This window comes from Canis lupus, chromosome 27 (assembly GCF_048164855.1).
Source record: "Canis lupus baileyi chromosome 27, mCanLup2.hap1, whole genome shotgun sequence".
Taxonomy (NCBI): domain Eukaryota; kingdom Metazoa; phylum Chordata; class Mammalia; order Carnivora; family Canidae; genus Canis; species Canis lupus.
This window is the reverse complement of record NC_132864.1, coordinates 15537622-15558647: the sequence shown is the minus strand read 5'-3', so window position 1 is coordinate 15558647 and position 21026 is coordinate 15537622. Positions and strand designations below refer to the sequence as shown.

The 21026-nt window shown below is 53.7% G+C and overlaps 1 protein-coding gene across 2 annotated transcripts in view; it reads right to left on the bottom strand.

Annotated features, from left to right (window-relative positions):
- Window positions 1–14864, bottom strand: part of SH2B3 (SH2B adaptor protein 3) — a 39240-nt gene extending 24376 nt beyond the window's left edge. Inside the window, exons 1-2 of one of the 2 annotated variants that reach the window (XM_072802531.1) lie at window positions 14513–14864; window positions 3297–4109 (exon numbers count right to left, since the gene is read on the bottom strand). In XM_072802531.1, coding sequence (XP_072658632.1) covers window positions 3297–4082 — 786 coding nt within the window. In that variant the 5' untranslated portion in view covers window positions 4083–4109; window positions 14513–14864. The remainder of the gene's footprint in view (window positions 1–3296; window positions 4110–14512) is intronic. The other variant, XM_072802533.1, reaches the window with a different exon arrangement.
- Between the last annotated feature and the right edge of the window lie 6162 nt (window positions 14865–21026).

The window sequence follows — 21026 nt, the reverse complement described above, 5'->3', positions numbered from 1 at the left end:
GACTGAGCCAGCCAGGTGCCCCAGAAGTTGTTTTTAAAGTGAAGTTTTATAAGGACCCCATGCTGTCACAGAGATAAGGCCATTTGTTTAGGATGCTATTTGCCTTTCATTATGTCATAACCTCAAGACTTTAAAATTGATGAGAAAACAGTTTTTATCTACACTTGCATTTTTCCAACAGCTTCCCTGTTGTGTTTGACATAAAATGCAAACTCTTCACAGGACCCTCTAACCACACATAACCTCCAACCCCCATCTCCCCTCTCTGTGCTCCCACCACCCCGGCCTCTTCTGTTATATTCTTCAAAACACACAGAATGCCTTCCCATCTCAGGCCCTTTGCCCCTACTGTTCCTTCTGCCTGAAACACTGAGAGATTCTTTGCTTTAAAGATTTAATTTTTAAGTAATCTCTACACCCAACATGGGGCTCAAACTCACAACCCCAAGATCAAGACTTGACCTCAACCCCACTGACTGAGCCAGCCAGGAGCCCAGACACTAATTCTTAACTCAGGATTAAGACTGTGGTCCAAAAGTCACCAGCTCAAGACTCACTATGAAACTTTGGCAATTAGGACAGCGTGGTGTTGGCCTAAGGCCAGACACATGGACCAATGGAACAGAAGGGAAAGTCTTCCAGAAGCACACAGATGGGCAATGGATTTGGGATAAAAGCATCATTGCTATCCATAAGAGAAAAAAGTTGGTCACGCCAGCAAATAGTGCTGGAAAAACTGGAAGAATTATGACCCCTATCCTCACGCTGTACATAAAAAACTAATTTGAAATGGATCTTGGTCCAAAATGTGAAGGCCCAAACAATAAAGCTTCCAGAAGAAAAGACAAGAAAGATCTTCATGACCCTGGGTAGGCAAAGGACACAAAAAGCAATAGCTATAAAGGAAAGCAACTGATAAACTGGACTTAAAATTAAGAACTGTTCATGAAAAGATTCCATTGAAGAAGAAAAAAAGGGAGCCCCCAGAGTGGGAGATGATATTTACAGTACAAGGAAGTATATCCAGCATATATAAAAACAACTATAAAGCAATAAGAAATGGACAGACAACTCAATAAAAATAACAAGCATATCACAAAGGAGTTAATTTCAGTGGCCAATAAACATATGAAAAAGTACTTCACCTCATGAGTCATCAGGAAAATGCAAATTAAAGCCACAATGAGAAACCAGTACACATCCACTAGGAGGGGTGAAATGGAAAAAGACTCTCATACACGCTGGTGGGGATATAAGATCATGCAGCCACTTTGAAGAAAATATAGAAGTTTCTTAAAAACGTGCCCTTAGGGGCGCCTGAGTGGCTCAATCACTTAAGCATCTGCTTTGGCTCAGGTCGTGACCCCAGGGTCCTAGGATCAGCGCTCTGCTCAGCGGGGTCTGCTTCTCCCTCTTCCTCTCCCTGCCATGCCCCCTGCTTGTGCTCTCTCTAGAAAATAAATAAAATCTTAAATATAAATAAATAAATAGGGACACCTGGGTGGCTCAGCAGTTGGGTGTCTGCCTTTGGCTCAGGCAATGATCCTGGAATCCAGGGATCGAGTCCCGCAACAGGCTGCCTGCATGGAGCCTGCTTCTCCCTCTGCCTAGGTCTCTGCCTCTCTCTCATAAATAAATAAATAAAATCTAAATAAATAAATAAGCAAGCAAGCCCTTACCATATGACCTAGCAATGCCTCTAGGAATCCACCTGAGAGAAACAGAGAAACGCACATGCCCGCACAAAGAACTATACCCAAATTTCATAACAGCATTATTTGTAAAAGTCCCAAAGTAGAAACAATTCAAATATCCATTGACAAATGGACGGATAGGCTGCTTGTGGTACATCTGTGCAAACGAGCTACTGATGCACAAGTCTCTACAACGTTCTGCTGAGCAAAAGGAGCCAGACATAAAAGGCAACATGCTGCCTGATTCCATTTGTATGAAGTTCAAGAACAGAGAAATGTAGCGGATGGAAGACTCAGTGGAAGGAGGGGGTGGCGGGAGGGAGCCTCCAGGGACTAGGTCACTGGAGTGTGCCCAAGCCTGGCAGCACTCCCCGGGCTTCAGATGCACTTTGCCCACTGCAGTGCACAAATGGGACACTGTGCCCAAGTCTACAGAGAAGGTTACTTCACACGAGAGGATTCTTTGGCAACACCCCATCCCAACCATCAAATTAGGGTCCCTCAGTCATCCGTCCTCCCTAAGGCCTCCTTGCTTTTCCTTTAGAACACTTTGTGTGCTGGGACACCTGGGTGGCTCAGTGGTTAAGCATCTACCTTTGACTCAGGAGTTCCAGAATAGAGCCCCACATCTGGTTCTCCAAGGAGAGCCTGCTGTTCCCTCTGCCTGTGTCTCTGCCTCTCTCTTTGTGTCTCTCGTGAATAAATAAAATCTTAAAAACAACAACAACAAAAAATGCATGTGCAGAATTTATAATTCCACATTCAGTTGTAGGTTTATTCCTCAAGAGCTCCCACTAAGACTCCAGTTCCCCAGCACCAGCATCTGTCTGGTACATGGTAGGTGCTCAATAAATATCTGTGAAATGAACGAATAAGTCTTCTCCATTCAGACCATGACCCCCAAGGGCTGTGATCACATCTGCCTTGCTCACTCTCTAGCAGCCTAATAGGGAAAGGAACTGAATGAGAGCCATGTGGTCCCATCAACTTGATGCACCTGAGTCAAGATAGAGCTTGTCAGGTGTTTGTAACACCCTGACCCTCCAGCCTCAACTGCGGAGCTGAATTAAGTCGTCAAAAACAAACATTTTAGCACTTAAAATAAGACACCCACACATCATGAGACACGCAAAGGAATCAAAACAAGAGTTTTGAACCCCCTAGAAAAGCCTCTCCTATTTGTCGTGGTCAACTAGGTCAGGGTTTTCAGGGACCTGGACCAACCTGTCACAGCCTACATGACGCCCGTACACTGTGTCTCTGGACAGTCTACAAAGTCCCTGACCTGCGCTCAACACTGGCATCAGGAACAAGGGAGGCCTGAGAACCTGTCAAACTCACCGGGTCCCTAAATGGGCGTGACACCGGAATCTAATGTGCTGGAACAGAAAGGTGGTATTAGGGAATCCAAGCAGAATCCCAAGAAGCCACGCGGTGCAGGTAATAGCAGCGGCCGATGCCAGGGCCTCAGACGTCCCCGGCGGCAGAGCGGCGTGTGGCGCGGGTGGGGACCCTGGGCCATCTCTGCAACCTGCCGGCAAATCTAATCGGTCCGAAAGTCCCCACTTCTCAAAAGGCTGGCTTTCCCGCGCCGGGGCTTACCTTGGGCGGGTCGAAGAGCTCCAGCACGCGGTCGGCGCCGCCGTCGGGGCCCGGGGCGCGCCGCAGGGCCAGGCGCCCCCGCTGCCAGCGCGCCCCGCTGTCCATGGACGCCTCGTCGGCCAGGCTGTAGCGCAGCGCCGCCTCCTTGAGGGCCTCGGGCGGCGGCTCGCGGGCCAGGCTCCAGGGCAGGAGCTTCCTGGCCAGGCCGGCCCGGCCCGGCCCCTCGCCGGCGTCCCCCGCGGCCGCGGGCAGCTCCCCGGCCGAGCCGCGGCGCAGGAGGTGGCGGAGGCTGTGGCGCAGGTGCTGGAAGGTGCAGGCGGCGGGCGGCCGCGGCGGGGCCAGCTCCTCCGAGCTGCGGGCCTTGGGCAGCGCGGGGGCGGCGGGGCCCGGGCCCGCCTCGGCCGGGGGGGCCGCCTCGGCCTTGGCGGGGGCGCCGCGGCCCGTGTCCCGGTAGTCGCGCGCGGGCGGCGCGGTCCGGGACCCCGGCGGCCCGGGCGCCCAGCCCTCGCGCACCTCGCGGCAGAAGTAGCGCTGGAAGAGGTCGGTGAACTGCAGCGACACGAGCTCGGCGCGCAGCGGCGCGTGGTGCGGGTGCTCGCGGGCGAAGAGCCAGTACTGCCGGGCCAGCTCCCGGGCCGCTGCCACCGCGTGCAGCTCGCAGAACTCGCTCCAGCCCCGCGGGGACGGGGACGGGGACGGGGACGGGGACGGCGCCGCCGCCGCGGCCGAAGAGGACGGGGAGGACGAGGAGGAGGCCGAGGAGGGCTGCAGGGTGGGCCCGTTCATGGCGGAGAGCGAGGTGGGGCGGCCAGGCTGAAAAGACACGGTGGGGTGGGCAACAAAGGAGGGGGCAGGCAGGTGAGCACAGGGCTCCTCAGACCCGCCACCGCGAGACAGATTATTCCCCAGGCACGTCAAAAATCCAAAACGCCGGGTAATACCCGGTGCTGGTGAAGGTGCAGCGAAAGGGTCACTCCCCTACAATGCTGTCGGTACCCCTAACTGACGCAGCCTTTGGGGAGGGCCGTCGGGCAGGATCAATTTCAGACCCAGGGAATCCGCTTTCAAATATTCAAGGGAACGCTTGCCTGGGTGTGCAGAGAGGCAGGTACAAGACAATCCCCTGCTAGGTGCTCCCCCCTCAATGTTTATAATCAGAGGAAAAGGAAGATACAACTTCAATGCCCATCAGGCAGAGACTGGTAAAGCAACGGTGACACATCGGCAGGCTGGAATATTCTGCAGCAGTGGCAAAGGTGGAGGAAGGTCAACACTACCACCCCAGGGAAATCCCCAATCTGCACGGAACAATGCAGACTCTGTGATCCAATGCACACCAACACACATAAAACCAAACGATCAATTTTTATGTGCATGTACATGTGTTTAAGTGGTGGGCAAGAAAAGTGTGACTGGAGCAAATGTGCCAGAAACAGCAGTGACCTCTGGGGATGAACCAGAACTGAGATACAAGTAACCAAGGAATACTCCTGCTACTTATCTCTAGAAGATACGATTAAGTACAAGGAGCCTGAGGGTCATCATCCTGGGGTCCTCGGGTTGAGCCCCTCATTGGGCTCCTTGCTCAGCAGAGAGCCTGCTTCTCCCTCTCCCTGCTGCTCCCTCTGCTTGTGCTCATGCATTCTGTCAAATAATTAAGATCTTTAAAACACACACACACACACACACAAAACACAGAGCCTGTGTTGAAATGCCATCACTGCCACTTAACTAGTTATGTGACTTTGGGTGAGTTCTTGATTTCTCTCTGCCTTAGTTTTCCCATCTGTAACATGATTGTACCTGCCTCATAGTAGTATTATGAGAATTGAGTTAATAAATGTAAAAGCCTTAGAACTTAGAAAAAGGCTACTAACGGCTGGCTGTTACTATTTAAATATTACAATGAGAGTATCATTGGTGTCAATAAAAATAAACATAAAACAATGAATAAAAAAGAATCAATTAATAAGACTCACAAAGAACTGCAAAGGTATTTCCTGCCCCAACGGGAGAGCTGTCAGGACTGGCAGACCCTTGCCTGCCCACCCCAGCTCGGGCTGCCTTCTCCTCCCACCCCCATGGCTCCTTCTTGGGCACTGCACAAGCAAAATGGCAGAAGCCCCCCACCCTCTGCTGTCCGAGGTGCTGAACCCTAGACTTCGCTAGTTACAGGGCTGGGCCCCAGGCCCCTTTGAGGACCACGTAATTATGGCTGTTCATTCCACCAACCTCCTCCAAAACAAAACAAAACAAAAACAAACAAACACCTATTACTGAAGGCCTACTCTGTGCCAGGCACTGTGCTAGGTCCTGGGGGCTATGGCAGTGAACCAGACAGAAATCCCTCCCCTCCCGAGACTATACTATACATGTATGTAGAGGCTATGTGACCTCTGACACCTGACTGGACCTCTCTGAACCCCAGTTTCATCTGTCAAATGAGGGGCACCATGGTATCCACCCTATTAAACGGTTTTAATTTAGGTGACCTTGAGAGGTGCTCAAGGTGGAGAACTCAACCTGGAAATTGAGTTCTTTCTACCACTGCATGGGCACCTTCTATTTGTGTGACCCTGTGCAGGGGCAGGGCGAGGGAGGGGCAGACCTGCAGGGCAGCTGCAAGGACAATGAGGGCTGCCCCCCTCTCCAGGCCATCGTGGTGACCCTGCATCTGACTGCAGCAAGACACCCCAGACGGTACACAGTGTCTGCATCAGTGAGGAAGGTGCTCTGCACAGAGTCAACAGTTTTGCACATCAGAGTCCTTGAAACCTATTCTCCGTAAGTACTTTGCACACAGTCAATGAAAGCTGCCAGGCAGGAGCGGAGCCACATGTGCCCTTGAGTACCACACTCAGCCAAGGAAACCACTCTGCAGCTGAAGGCAGGCATGTGTGTATGATTTGACCTTAGTCAACCCTGTGGCCACCCCACACCCATGCCTCCACACAGGTGAGGCAAACACCGTTCTCACAGGTTAGAGGACCCAGAGAGCTCTAGGCACTCCAGCACTGCCACTAGACCTAAGCACTGACTCCAGACCCAAGCACCTAGGAGACCCTGTATGATGTGCCCCCACTGGTGCTGGCTGCCTCTGCATTGCCCTTGGTATTCCCTCTGCCTTGCCTTCTCTCAATCTGCTTCCAACTTCACACAAGAGGAGCCTTCCCTGAACTGAGTCAAGTCCTAAACCTGTCCTTCAGCACACTGGCCACATGTTATCACCCAATAGCTGAGATTACTTAGGGGTACCCAGGTGGCTCAGTCTGTTAAGCATCTAACTCTTGATTTCAGCTCAAGTCATGATCTCAGGACCATGAGATGAAGCCCCACATTGGGCCCCATGCTGAATGGGAAATTTGCTTGAGATTCTCTTATTCTCTTTCTCTCTCTCTTCCTCCCTCCCTCTGCCTCTCCCCCTGCTTGCATGTGTGCTTGCTCTCTAAAATAAGTACATTAAAACAACAACAACAACAACAACTGATTAGTGGCTATCTCCCCACCAGACTGTGAGCTTCCCCACTGCTCCAGCCCCAGTTGCTAGCATGCCCCGGGAGCTCAATAAATGCCCCTTGAATGAATGAATGAATGTGTGAATGCAAGAGGTCAGCTGCCTTTGCAATCCCTGGCTCCTCTGGCAGATGCATGGTGACCAGCTCCCCCACCACCAACCACCTTCCACTGGGCCAACCCACCTCTTGGGCACCCCAGAGTCCTGATGTCCAATTGCAGGGCCCAACCTTAGCAGGAGACTTCTGAGGATCACCCTGCCTGCTCCATGCTCACTCACTGCCCAGGTGATGGCTGGCAGCCCCCTCACCACACCTCCTACCGCAGTACCCCCATCAGAAGAGCGTGCGTACCAAGCACTTGCTAAACGTCAGGCATTCTTCTACCTGCTTTTGCAAAGCATTAACTCTCCCAGGAAGCTGGGCCTATCACTGCCCCCATCTTACAGAGAAACTGAAGCATGGAGAGTTTCCCTAGCTGGCAATAGAAACCCCCACAGAAGCCACCCCCAAAATACCTGATGCACACCATGAGGATGGTTCACTTCCCAGTGAATATATTTTTAAATATTATTTATTTATTTATTTATGAGAGATAGAGAGAGGCAGAGACACAGGCAGAGGGAGAAGCAGGTTCCATGCAGGGAACCTGACGTGGGACTCGATCCTGGGTCTCCAGGATCACACCCTGGGCCGAAGGCCGCGCTAAACCGCTGAGCCACCCGGGCTGCCCCCCCCTCCCCCGCCCAGTGAATGTTTATTAAATGAAAGAGTGAAATCCAGAGACGGGATCTAAACTTCTCATTCAGCAACTGCTGGAGTCGGGAGGCATTAGCTCCTCTATCCAGGTCCCAAACCCACCAGGTGCTCAGGAAAACAGCCACAAGGCAAAGTTTAAAAACAATGATTCAACATTTTCATACATTGTAAAATGATCACAGGAAGTCTCGTTAATTATGTTGTATGCCTGAAACTAATGGATGTCGATCAATTTTTTGTTTTTTGGGGGGTAAATAGGAAACTACTTAAAAAAAGGGCACAACCCAGATGTTCCCTCAGATGACCAACTCCAAGTTTAGATGTGCAGAAGGGCTTAGATATAATGGATGTCGAGCACAGCTCAATTTTATAAATAAAAATTGAAAAACAAAAATAATAAATGACAGTATTTCTGGCTTTCTATGTGCCCTGCACTGTGCTAAACACTTTGCATATACACTCACTGGTTTAATCTCCCCTGGAGGGCGGAAGACTATCAATATGTCTGCTTTCTAGATAAAAAAAAAAAAAAAAAGCCAGGGCTTGAGAAGAACAGCTTGCCCAGAATCCCAGCACCAGTGAAGCATAGAGCTGGGATTAGAACAGCTCACTGTCCTGTCCCCTCAGCCAGGGCCATTTGCCTCCAGAAGGCTGAGAGGCCATCTCACTCCTGCTCACCCCCAAAGGCCTGGTTAGGGTAGTTGCTCCAGAAATAATACTTGTACGAATTAAGAACTCCGGGGATTGAGGTGGGCTGCTGTTTGATAGTCATGCTCTTACAGTCATGTTCCTGACCCACATGGACAAACAGAGAGGACTGTGGGGCTCTGAGAAACCAGCCAAGGTCCTCCGACCACGTAGATGATCTCTCGTGATGGAGCTACCAACCACACCTGGGTCCTCATCCTGCTTCGGCCACTTCTTCGCTGTGTGATGCAGAAAAGGGGGCTTGCCTCTCTGATCCTGTGTCCCCATCTGTAAAATGGGCCAGTACTCAGCTCTTGGCGTTCACTAGCAACATTCTGAGGATGGATATCTGTACTGGATATGGTACTGGACACTGAGCTCAACAAACAAGTGGCTGTTGCTATTTTATTACTATTACTGTTAGCAGAGAGGCTCCAGAGAATATCAGACCTTCAAGTCACAGAAGCCACAGAGGGAGCCTAGCCTTGGGAGCTGGGCCAGCAGGGAGCATCAAGGGAGCCTGAACAAAAGGCCTTCTCAGGGGAGAGGCGGCTCCATACAGGAGCTCCAGGCAGGAAATTGCCAGTCAGAGCCCTGAGGGAGCACTGAGCACTCAGCTGTGGCCCACGTCTTAGGGGAGGGGGCATGCCTGGGAGGTTTCCTGGTGGGCAGCCAGGCAGCAGGAAGGTGGTCCCCTCCTTGGGCCTCAGCCCAGGTGGTAGTCATTTATTGAACACTTACTATATGCTAAGCAATTGATCAGATCACACCCACTGTGGGATCAGGGCCTGAAAAGCTCTTAGCAAAAAGCATTTATTAATCACCTGAGGGTTTCCACGAACCTCCAGGCTTAGGCTGGGGGATATAAGTTGGTGGGGCACTTCTACCCATTCCCTTCTTGCCCCCTCCCCCACCACCTACCAGTGCATTGGAAGCCTGAGTGGCCAAAGGGATGAACAAACTCACGCAGAGGTGCCTGCAAATCCAGAGTCCCTCCCACCTGATCAGCTTGAGCTTCTGGGGCAGGGAGTTCCCAGCTACGAGTGTGGAGGTGGGGCTCCAGGATTTCCTAAATCCCACAGTGGGGTGAGGGGCAAGGAAGATGTTATGTGGAGCAGAAAGGCCTAATCCTGGCACCCCCTTCCCCCAAAATCCCCACAGCAAACCCAAGGAGATCACGGTCTCCTTGCCGATCCTAGGGACCCGGGTGGGGGTGGATCTGCCTCTCAGGACCCCCAAGTTCAAGACAACTGTGTCCACCAGAGTGCCTGCTGAGGGCAAGCTGGTGAGGGGCCTTAAAGCCTTAGTTAGAGCTTGGTGTCCCCCATTCAAGCATACCATCCTAAGTGATCCTTGAGCCTCTACCAAATCAGTGAGAAATGAGGCACCGAACAGCTGGAAATCCTGGCTATAAGCAGGGAATCTGAGCTGTGGGGCCCACTCTAACCCATGACCCCAGAGACTGGCTCATCAGCCCCTCCTCTATCCAATCACCCTGAGTAACAACGTAATCTGGGGAAGCTAACATTTCCCATTTAATTATCAGGCCCAGGTGCAGAGAAGGCCTTTACCCACCTGTGGGAATTCCACCTGCCAAGGCTTGGGAAGGATAGTTTAAACTGTGGTAAATGAAGTTAAAATGAGCCAGTCCAGAGCTCCCATCCTTTCCCAGGTCCACAGATTCCCCTGCCCCCAGCTCACAGATGTTTGGGCAGGAAGTCTCACACCTTCAGAGAGAGACACCTCCTCCATGGAGGCCTCCAGGTTGACTACAGGCCACAGCAAGCATCTTGATCTTTCCCACCTACAGCACCAGCTTCTCCAGTAGCCCAGACCCCCTGCCCAAGGAAGCCCAGAGAATTGGGGGATTCCAACACACACAGCCTGGCAGTCAGCCCATTGCCCTTTCACACCATTCAGGCTGTCCAGATGGTAAAGAAGCCCCTGGAAAGTAGGGAGTGAAGGTTCTTAGGGGCTGGGGAGGCTGAGACGGGGGTTCTGTCCTAGATCGCTGTGCAGTCAGTGGAGTCCTAACGTACCCTCTCTAGGGTCACCTAGTGCACAAGGACATTTATCAGGTTGGCACAGTCTGCCAGAGCAGGAAATGTCCTCTGGCTTCCTCTGTCCCCACACCTGACACCCGACCACCTTCCCAGCTAGGCTTCAGGAGAGAGCCAAGGACTATCCCCTCAAGAATGGGCAGTACTTGCCAGCCACAGCCCCTCCTACCCCAGTACGTGATTTCTTTTAACTGCCTCTGAGTTGAGGATAGAAGGGTGAGATTCTACCGAGGGGGAAGCCTCTCAGTGAGCTCTGCACCCTGCAATGGTGCTGCTTCGCAGCATCAGGAGGGGTGAACCTCTCTCCACGCTCACCTTCTCTGGACCTGTCCTCCTGTGAGAGGACACCAGAGTGCCAGCTCTCCAAGGGCATAGTTGTGCCAAAGGCCTGCTTTTGAGACCACCTTCCCCATCAAATTTCCAGTCCTCCGGCTCCCCAAGGCCAGTACCTCTACCAGGCACCCTGTGAGTCAGCCCCCGGTGAGCAGGGCATAGACTTCCTCCCTCCCAGGCCTCCCTGGGGGACACAAGGGCCAGTGGCAGCCTCCCCCCAGCCCACCGGGGTGGGGGCCCACATCCGGGCAGGCCCCCTGGGGCTCCGGCCTGGCTCACGAGGAAGCCTGCAGCCTGGCCCTCCTCCCCGACCCCTGACAGGGTGGCGTGGGAGGAAAAAAATCTTCCAGCCATCTGCTCAGCTGCTGGGTTTCCGGTCGGGGCGGGGCTAGGGGACACCAGGAGGACTCACTCTCCTGGGGAAGTGCCCCTTGCCCCCGGTGGGAAGAAGGACACCGGTCGAGAAGCCCAATGGTGGTCAGCGGGGCCTTGGAGCCCTGACTGAGGAATGGTGGTGGCCCAGGGGTCAGGCCCGAGCAAGCGGGTGTCCAGCTGTGGCCTTTAGACCTGCCTGGTTTCCAAGGGACTGCAGGCCCCCGGAAACCAGGGAGCTGGGGTGCGGGGCTCCTGGGTCCAATTAGGCCTGACTCAGCGAGTGACCCCAGCTGAGTCACTTCCCCTGGGCAGGCTGCCCGCCTCAGTTTCCTCAGGGAGGGCGGGTAGCTGGGAACAGGGTCTGGCTGGGAACAAGAAACTTGTACTACACCTCTGGACTCCAAGGCAGGCTTCTCCCATCTGCCAGATGGAAGTGGCTTACTGCTCCCCCTAGCCAGAGATGCTGAACACCCAGGTGTCCCCTTGGGACCATTTTCCCAGGAAACCCAGCAGTTAAGTGCCAGCCCCCTCTGGGGCACTGACAGCCCTAGCTCACACTTATTGAGCACTGACTGCATGCCAGGCATTGTTCATGCCTCTCTTCAACACGATCCTATGAAGCAGTCACTGACACTCCCCCATCACAGAGGAGGATATGGGAGCTCTGAGGGGTTATGGGGTTATGCACATAGCCATCGCAGTTACAACCAGCACAGTTCGAGTCCCCACACCAGGCCTGGCTCATACACTCTATATTAGCCTACCCACGGGTTCATATCCCTGGGAAAGGCTGGGACTCTTGGTGCCCATTGGGCAGATGAGGCCCAGAGAGGTCAGGTAACTTGCCCCAGGCCTCACAGCTAGAAACTGGCAGATTCCAGATTTGGCTCCTGAGCCTGACCAATACCAGGGAGAAGTGGGAATTTAATAAGAGAGGTGTCTCATCTAATAATATTATCATTATCTGTTATTGTCAGGTACGGACCAGCACTGAGTGCTTTATGTTCATCTCCACATACACCATCTCCACCCCCAAAAATGGGCTGTGGTGGGACTGGGAGGTCTCTCCAGGTGCCTCCAGCCCTGTCCACCCCGCCCCCAACCTTGGGGAGGGTCCATCCAGGAGGTAGAGGGTGTCCTGGGGTGACACAGCTGGACCAAGATATCCCAGGACACCCGAAAGCTGAACTGCTGCAGGGCAACCCTGTGCCTACTGGGCCCAAGCTACCACATCTGGAGTGGTTCCACAGGATCTGATTTGTACTAGAAAGTTCTATCTATCATAGAAAGATCAAGCCCAGGGTTCACAGGAATGGGGGGTTGGATCAGGAAGAACAACAATCAGGGCTCACATCCACAACAAACAATAACAGTCTCAACATTATTACTACTACTACTCCCCATCAAAATGCTCTAAACGCTTTGTGAATTCACTCATATGGTTCCAACGACCCTAAGAATTAGGAACTCTTATCACACACATTTGACAGATGAGGAAACTGAGCCTGGGACAGGTAAGCAAGGCCTCACAGCCAGGAAGCACCATCACCTCATTCTGCCTGCATCTTCGGGATTCTTCCCCCAAAAAGATTCAGGACCCTCTCTGCCACCCCAGGGCTGCACATATGCTGGAGGTGCTCAAGGGATGCTGATGAACAAACAGTTCACAGCCAGGAAAATAACGCTAATGATGGGAATGATAAATCATCACCACCACCTGTAATTGAACCCTTTGCCAGGCAACAGGTGCTTTCCACACAGTGGCTCATTAAATCCCTACCACAAACCTGTTAGTATCCCATTTCACATGGGGGGAAACTGAGGTCCACATGTGTCACCTGCCTATGCCCTCAGCTGGACCGAAGCAGTGGGAGAGCGGAACCTACACCCTCAGGACCCCCGTCTCCCAGTGCTGAGCCCCGGAAGGTCCTCAGACCCCAGCAGCTGGTACTTTAGTCCAGCCCCTTCCCAGCTGGCTGTCTCTGTGGTCCACAGGGACTCACACAAGTTCTAGGAATGTTCACCCTTTGGCTCCGAAGGATTTTCCCTCCCAGAGGAGGGTTGTGGGAAAAGGCTCAGAAAAAGTGCATTAAAAATCCTTCCAACTTCCCGAGTGGGCTCTGGCCTCTCATCTGCTGACCCCAGCCTGCCCAGTCCGCCTCTGCCTGCTCTCCCCCCATTAGGGCTGGGTCTCCAGCCCCCCCTGCCCCAGGGAGCCTCCGGGGCTGTTTCCGCTCTGGCAGCCAGGTCAGTGATGGGAAAGCCAGACGTGACTGGCGCCTACAGCCCTTGGAGATCCATGTGCCCAGCACCGGGCAGGGGCCCTGCAGCTGGGCTGTAAGTAGGGGGGCGGGATGTGCCAGCTGCCCTAGCTGAGCCTGGCCGCTGGTGGGTGGCAGGGGATGCTCATCTTCCCGGTGAGGGGAGAGTGGGTCAGATCTCAGCCCCTCCTGCTCCCAAAGCTGGACCCTGACCCTGCAGACATCGCCTGGCCAGGCCCTCTGCTCCGAAGCCCCCACCCGCAGCCCAATTTCACTTCCTCCCACTCACTCAGGCCTGGCCATGCCCCTCCCTGGAGGCCTCCAGCTGCAGGCAGTGACCTCCTCACCTACATCATTGTGGCCGGGAATGGGGAAGAGAAACAGGAGAATGAGGAAATTAAAGAAAAAAAAAAAAGGGCAGGACAGGCAGGCAGGTCCCCCTCCCCAGTTCCTCAAATACAGTCCCCATCATCCCAAAAGCCCCATGGTCAGAGGGAGGGAATGGAGGGGATTTCTGCACTAAGCATTAAAGGTCTCTGAAGTTACGCTCCCAGCCATGCTGACCTATAAGGCAATGCTCCCCTGCCACCCCCCCACACACACACCCTGGTTTTTGATGGGAAGATTCACCTGAGCTCCAGGTCTGGGATGTGAGGGCGCCAGCTCATAGAAAACTGAGCCCGGGGGCCCTGAACCCTTGTGAAACCCCAAACTCAGTAGCTTGGGGGCACTGGCCTGGCCCACCTCTGAGATGTGGGGTGGGGCCCGTGGAGAGGGGCTTCTGGAATCCAGACACCCTCGTGGCCACATGGTCTGGGCTGGCAGAGTGGGGAGGGACAGGTGGCCCGCTCCCAGGGCGCTCTTCCATCCTCACGGCCTCAGTTTGACTACTTTCACTTTCAAGGTACCCAGCGCTTCACCCCGCAGCCCTCCTGACCAGGCGCAAGCGGAGGGGCACTCGCCCTCGACTGACTGGCTAACCGCAGCCTCGGCGCCCTCCCCGCAGCCTCCCCTATTACATCCCAACACGTGTGTGGGTGGGGGTGCCAGCTGGGGGGTGGCGCAGGAGCCGGGAAGGGCCGCCCTGGAGCCCCACCCGGGGTAGGGGCGCACAGTATTTCAGGTGCGGTGGGAGTCGCAGGCAGCGGGCAGGACCGGACAGGGGGCCTCCTCTTCCCCCACTAGAGCCCTCCCAGCCCCGGAGGAGGGAGCGGGGAAGGTGGGCTTACCTGAGAGAGAGGGGGTCCGGGCCCGGCCGGCCCATGGCGTCGCGCGCCCCCGGCCCCCCGAAATCCCGAGGGGGCGGGCGGGCCCCCGCCCCGGGCGCGCTCCCTCCCGCGCGCCGGCTGCTGGCTCGCGGCTCGCTCGAGCGGGGCTCAGGCAGGAAACCCGGGCTCGGAAAATGGCCAGCGCCTCATCATTTCCGCCGCCAGCGCTTGACAGTTGCGGGAGGATGCGCCCCCGGGCCGCCGCCGGGGAAACTTTGCTGCTGCTGCCGCCGCCGTCGCCACCGCGGGCCGCGACAGTCCGGGCGGGCGGCCGGGCGGAGGCGGTGGCCCGAGCCCATGCCGCCCCGCGCCGTTATGTAAAGAGGAACCGGCGGTGGGAGCCGAGCGCGGCGGGGGAGGGCGGCCGCGGCGGGGGCGGGGCGGCGGGGCGGGGCGGCCCCGGGAGACCACGCCCCGGCCGCCCGCGAGCCAGACGCGGCCGGAGGGGGCAGCTCCTGGGGCCGGGCCCTCACGCGGCCCCGCCCGCCAGCCCCGCCCGCCAGCCCCGCTCCGCCGCGGCTCGCCGGGCCCGGGAGGGGCGGGGCCCCGTGGAGCCACGCCCCCGCCCCGCCCCGCCCCGCCCGCCCCCGCCGCATCTCGCAGGCTAAAGAAGGGAATGAGCGACCGGGGGGCGGGGCAACCTTGGCCCCACCCCCCTAGCCTGCAGACCCCCAGGGGCCTCAGCGCTGTGGGGGCGGGGCCAGATGGGGAGGCGGGGCCTGGGGGCTGGAGACTCCCGGCCTCGAGGGGGCGCGCCCCTGCGACTCCCTCCTGCAAGGCCTTATCTGCACGTTCCGGGCGGGTCCGTGCAATAGCGACCTCAGCTTTCATCACCCCCCAGGGAAGGATCCCCACCCGGCCCGGCCTCTACTGTGCGCGGCTCTGCTGAGCCGGCCCACCACGGCCCTAGACCGCCCCATTCGGATTCTGGTCCCCACCCTCGGTTCTGCTCTTGCGGCTGCTGGTGCCCGTGTAGATCGACCGCTATTGGGCCACTACTATCTGGCCCGGATCCGAAGAGTGCATTTTTCTCCAGGAAGCCCTCCCAGACCGCTGGCACCCATGCCCTCTCGACCTCCCTCCCTGCTCTCCCTCGCGCTTTCATTTTCTCTACAGGCCTTATGTGGGGTGAGGTTGACAGTGGGGTGCCCCCTAGTTTGAGGTGGAGCTGTCAGTCAGCCCTTCCCCCAACACAGGGGAGGGAGGGGAGAGAGGAATGTCTACTCTTCTCTCCCTCCCACAACAGGAAACTAGTCGATTAGGCCGCCAGCTTGCAGGAACCTCATCACCCCTTCCCAGACAACATACTCCTCCAGCCTGCTGACTCCCCCTCTTACTAACCTTGGGCAAATGACTTATCTGTACCTCAATTTCCTCATCTGTGAAATGGAAATAGTAAGAGTACCCACTCCACTGAGTTACCGTGAGGATTAAATGAGTCAATGCATTAAAGTACTTAGCATTGGGCTTTGCCCAAGGGAAAGCACTGCACCAGGGGTTTTTGTTAATCAGGCTCGAGTTCTGCCCTTGGAGCTGCAGAAAGGGGTTCCCCAGAAGATGGGGATTTCCAGACTCCACTCAGATGGGGATCAGGGCTGGTCTGCTGTAGGATCCTATTGCTATGCTCTAGCAATAAACATGTGCTTTCCACAAATACTTGTTAAATGCCTCCAGTGTGCCGGGCTCTGTTCTAGGTGCTGGAGATGCAGCAGTGAACAAGACAGATACACATGCCTGCCCTGTGGAACTGACATTGTGGTGAGGGGACACAGAGCATAAGTACATGAATAAATGGGATAATGGACTGGGAGTAAGATAAAACAGTTAAAAGATAGAAAGGGCTGTCTTAGATTGAAGGCTTGAAGGGGACCTCTCTGAGGAACTAACATTTGAGCTGAGGCCCACTCCTTTCCCCCACCCTACAGCAAGAAGCGTTGGGGAATGATAAAGTCTAAGCAAAAGGCATTCCCATCCAAAGGAACAGTGAATGCAAAGGTCCTGAGGTGGGAATAAGCTTGGTGCATTTGAGGAAAGTCAAGAAGTGACACCAGGCTTATAGATGGAAAGAGATAAAGTTGGAAAGGCAGGCACAGGGAGTCCTGAAGGTCCTGGTGGCAAGTTTGGGAATTATCTTGAGGGCAATAGGGAGTCACGGAGGGCTTTTGAGCAGAAGGACCTGTTGAGCTTTGGATTTGAGCTGCAAAGTCTGGAGTTGGCAACCCATTAGAAGGTGCACCAGTCACATTCACACAGCATCAGAGGATGTGGTATTAGGAAAGCCTAAACTGATCACTCCATATTATCATCTCTATATGGCACCTGGGGAGAATGAGACCTAGAGAGAGCAGTCACTGGCTTGCAGTCACATAGCTGCCAGGTGGTGCCAACAGAGCAGCCGCGTACACAGCAGTTGTCAAATGGTTGCTGAAATCTGCCAGCCACAAGCACTTTCCCTCTCACTGCCCAGACAGCAGTTCTGCTGACTTAAATGGGGACTTGTGGTTCTTCCCCTTTTTAATCACAGCGCAAGCCGTCTCTCGTGCCAGATTTCTCTGAGGCCCAAAGTGGTTTCCCTTCTCACTTAATTTCTTCTTGCCAGGCGTCCCCTCCGGAGTCCAGCGGATTGTTTCAATGTTCTCCTGCAATCGAGACTTCTCACTGTTTCTGGTTTTCCTTAGAAAGGCAAAGCACTTAAAGCGAACATCCCTTCTGTGCCTTGCCCTAGATTTAAGAGCACCCTGGCTCTGAAATGCGATTTTCCTCTACTTGGCGGGTTGGCTGGTGGGTTGTGGCTCATCCCACTTCACAGGTCCCTGGGGCCCAATGTGAGAAGGAGGTTTATCCGAATTCCCCAAATTCCCCGGAAGCAAGCAAGATGGTCAGGGCCAGTAGGTCCCACTGCCCTTGCTCTCACACCAACCCACCCTGGAGAACGCCTACTGCCTGCCAAGGAGGGGCTGGAGACTCTCAGGATTAATAACAGTGATGAAACAACAGCCAGTGACAACACTAGTAAATACTTATTAATACCATTAGCAGTGGTATTAACAACACTGCTGGTACTGATAACAGCAACACAAAGATTAACCAGAGGAATGCCTGGGTGGCTCAGCAGTTGAGCGGCTGCCTTTGGCTCAGGGCGCGATCCTGGAATCCCTGGGATCCAGTTCTGCATCGGGCTCCCTGCATGGAGCCTGCCTACGTCTCTGCTTCTCTTTCTGCGTATCTCATGAATAAATAAATAAAAGCTTAAAAACAGGGATCCCTGGGTGGCGCAGCGGTTTAGCACCTGCCTTTGGCCCAGGGCGTGATCCTGGAGACCCGGGATCGAATCCCACGTCGGGCTCCTGGTGCATGGAGCCTGCTTCTCCCTTCTGCCTGTGTCTCTGCCTCTCTCTCTCTCTCTGTGTGACTATCATAAATAAGTAAAAAAGTTAAAAAAAAAATCTTAAAAACAAAGGTTAACCAGAATGGGATTAATAATAAAAGAATCGGGGCAGCCCGGGTGGCTCAGCTGTTTAGTGCCACCTTCAGCCCAGGGTGTCACCCTGGAGACCCGGGATCGAGTCCCACGTCAGGCTTCCTGCAGGGAGCCTGCTTCTCCCTCTGCCTGTGTCTCTGCCTCACTCTGTGTCTCTCGTGAATAAATAAATAAAATCTTAAAAAAAAAAGAAATATTTTCTATAAATAAATAAATAGCCTCATATGGCCAGTGATCACAGTACTGGATGGCATAGCTCTGGACATTTTCCATATGTTAACTCATTTCATTCTAATGAAAGCCCTGGCTTGGGTTCTATTATTGGTATTGTTATTCCCATTTTATTATGAGGAAACTGAGTCATTGAAAAGTGAAGTCTTTAGTCCTGATCAGAATCTCCCCACTTCAAAGACACAACACCATGGTCTGAGGGGACCATGAAGAATGAAGGCTCTGCAGCCCGGGTAGCTCAGCTGTTTAGCGCCGCCTTCAGCCCAGGGTGTAATCCTAGAGACCCAGAATTGAGTCCCACATCAGGTGGCCTCCATGGAGGCTGCTTCTCCCTCTGCCTATGTCTCTTTCTCTGTGTATGTGTGTGTCTCTCATGAATAAATAAATAAAATCTTAAAAAAAAAAAAAAAGAATGAAGGCTCTGGAGTTACCCAGACAGGTTTAGAATTCTGCTTTCTGCATTTTCTTAGCTGGGTGATCACTTGGATTCTCTAGGCCTCAATTTCTTCATCTGCAAAATAGGGACAGTCACAGAATTAGCTTCGTTGGGCTATGGGGGAGAATTTGATGAGAAAACTTATAGAAAGGGCTTGGGAGTTTGGATAGCACTCCTGTATATACAGCACATGACCAACAGGGCATTGATTATAATTGGATGTGAGTCATATGTCCCTCAAGGAGTGGTTGTGAAGAATGGTGGCCACAGAGATCAGCTTTGTGGGCACTAGATCCTTACACCCATTTTACAGATGAGGACACTGAGGCTTGAGAAAAAAAGACTATTGCCTAAGGTCATCCAGCTAGTGAGTAGAGACTTTGGTGTGTACATCCGTAAAAGGTGCTTCTGCAGACCCATCCTCTCCTTACTGGAAACAAAGTCTGGGCCACAGGTGAGAATGAGGCCTGGGTGCCTGGTCTGTCCTCTATGGACTGAATGTTTATATCCTCTGAAAACTACTGTTGAAACCTCCAGAGTGATGGTATTAAGAGGTGGGGCCTTTGGGAGGCAATTAGGTCCTGAGAGTAGAGCCTTCATGCATGGGATTATAAAAGAGACTCCTAAAGAGATTCCTCTCTGCTTCTGCCAAGAGAGGTTAACAGCCAGGAGACATAATCTCTGAGCTAGAAAGCGGGCTTTTACCAGATGCTGAATCTGCCAGGGCCTTGGTCTTGGGCTTCCACCCTCCAGAACTGTAAGAAATACATTTCTGTTGTTTAGGAGTCACCCGGTCTATGTTATTATATTATAGCAATCTGAATGGACTAAGACAGGAAATTGGTACTGAGAAGTGGAAGCCATTGTAACAAATACCTAAAAATGTAGAAGCAGCTTTGGCACTGGGTGAAGTGGGTAGAGGCTGGAAATGTCCAGCATGCCATGGATAGACCATTTAAGGGTGATTCTGGTGGGGACCAGAAAAAAAAGAAGAGAGCTGCAGAGGGTGTCTTTCCAAGATATTAGAAGAAGGACCCCAGAAGTCTTTTGGAGGTCATTGAGGGCCTGAGTGGTAGGAGGATTTCAAGGGAGGGGCATTGCTTTGGGCTCCCCCCACTCCCACCATTTGCTGCTCCAGCTGTGGCTCCAGCTGGTCTCCAGCAGTGGGTGCTGTGCCCTGCAAAGCTGTGGGGGTATCACTGCCTCCACCCAGATTTCAGAGGAGCTGCCCAGGCTCCACCCAGGCAGAGGGCCACCTGGAGCCCTCACCAAGTCAGTGCTCATCCTGCAGGATATTCCTAGGACTCCAAGCTGATACAGCCACCTGCGTCCCATTTCAGCAATTCCATCCCTGGAATGCTGGGGCGGGAGCTTAACCCAGCAAAGCCAAGAGAGCAGCACCGAGCCTTAGGAGCCCAACGACTGCTCAGTAATCTCTGGGCACAGGAACACCACCCCAGTGTGTCCAGAAGGCAGGACCTCCCACCTCCAACCCTAATGGGTCTGGAAGGAGGGACTTCCTTGTCCCATGTGCCTAGATGGCAGAGCATCAAGCCAAGAGGATTATTCTGGAGTCTTAATGTTTCAGACTTCTCAGGACTTGTCTCTCCTTTTTTTTTTTTTTTTTTTAAGATTGTATGTATTTATTCGCGCGCGAGAGAGAGAGAGAGAGAGGCAGAGTCACAGGCAGGGGGAGAAGCAGGCTCCATGCAGGGAGCCTGATGCGGTACTCGATCCCAGGACCCCAGGATCAAGTCCTAGGGCGAAGGCAGGAGCCAAACCGCTGAGCCACCCAGGGATCCCCTTGTCTCTCCTTTCCTTCCTGTTTCTCCCTTTTGGAGTAGGAATGTCAGTCCCACTATTATATTTTGGAAACATGTTGGACTTCACAGCTAGAGAGGAATTGGAGTCTTCCTTACAGCTGATTTTGGTGAGACTTGGGATTTTAGACTTTTGAATTGATGCTGAAATGAATTAAGACTTTGGGGGCTATTGGGATGGGATGAATGCACTTTGGATGTGTGAAGGACAAGAGTTTGGGGGAGGACCAGAGGCAGAATTGCAACAGGCTGAGGGTTTAAGGTCACGCCTTCCCCTGCCCCCACTAAGTGGACTGGGACAATTGGTGCTGGAGTTCCCCAGGCCTGGGCTTTTATCCCCGCACTACCGTGGGACCTCTAGTAAAAGGCTTCCATTTTCTGAGCCTCAGTGCCCCCAGCCTGGGAAATGGGCAGAATAATAACTGAGTAAAAGTGAAGTGAAATTGTGTAGGACATTTAATCCTTAAAGAGGTGTGCTCTGTGAGTGTTCTGCATTGAATGAGAACC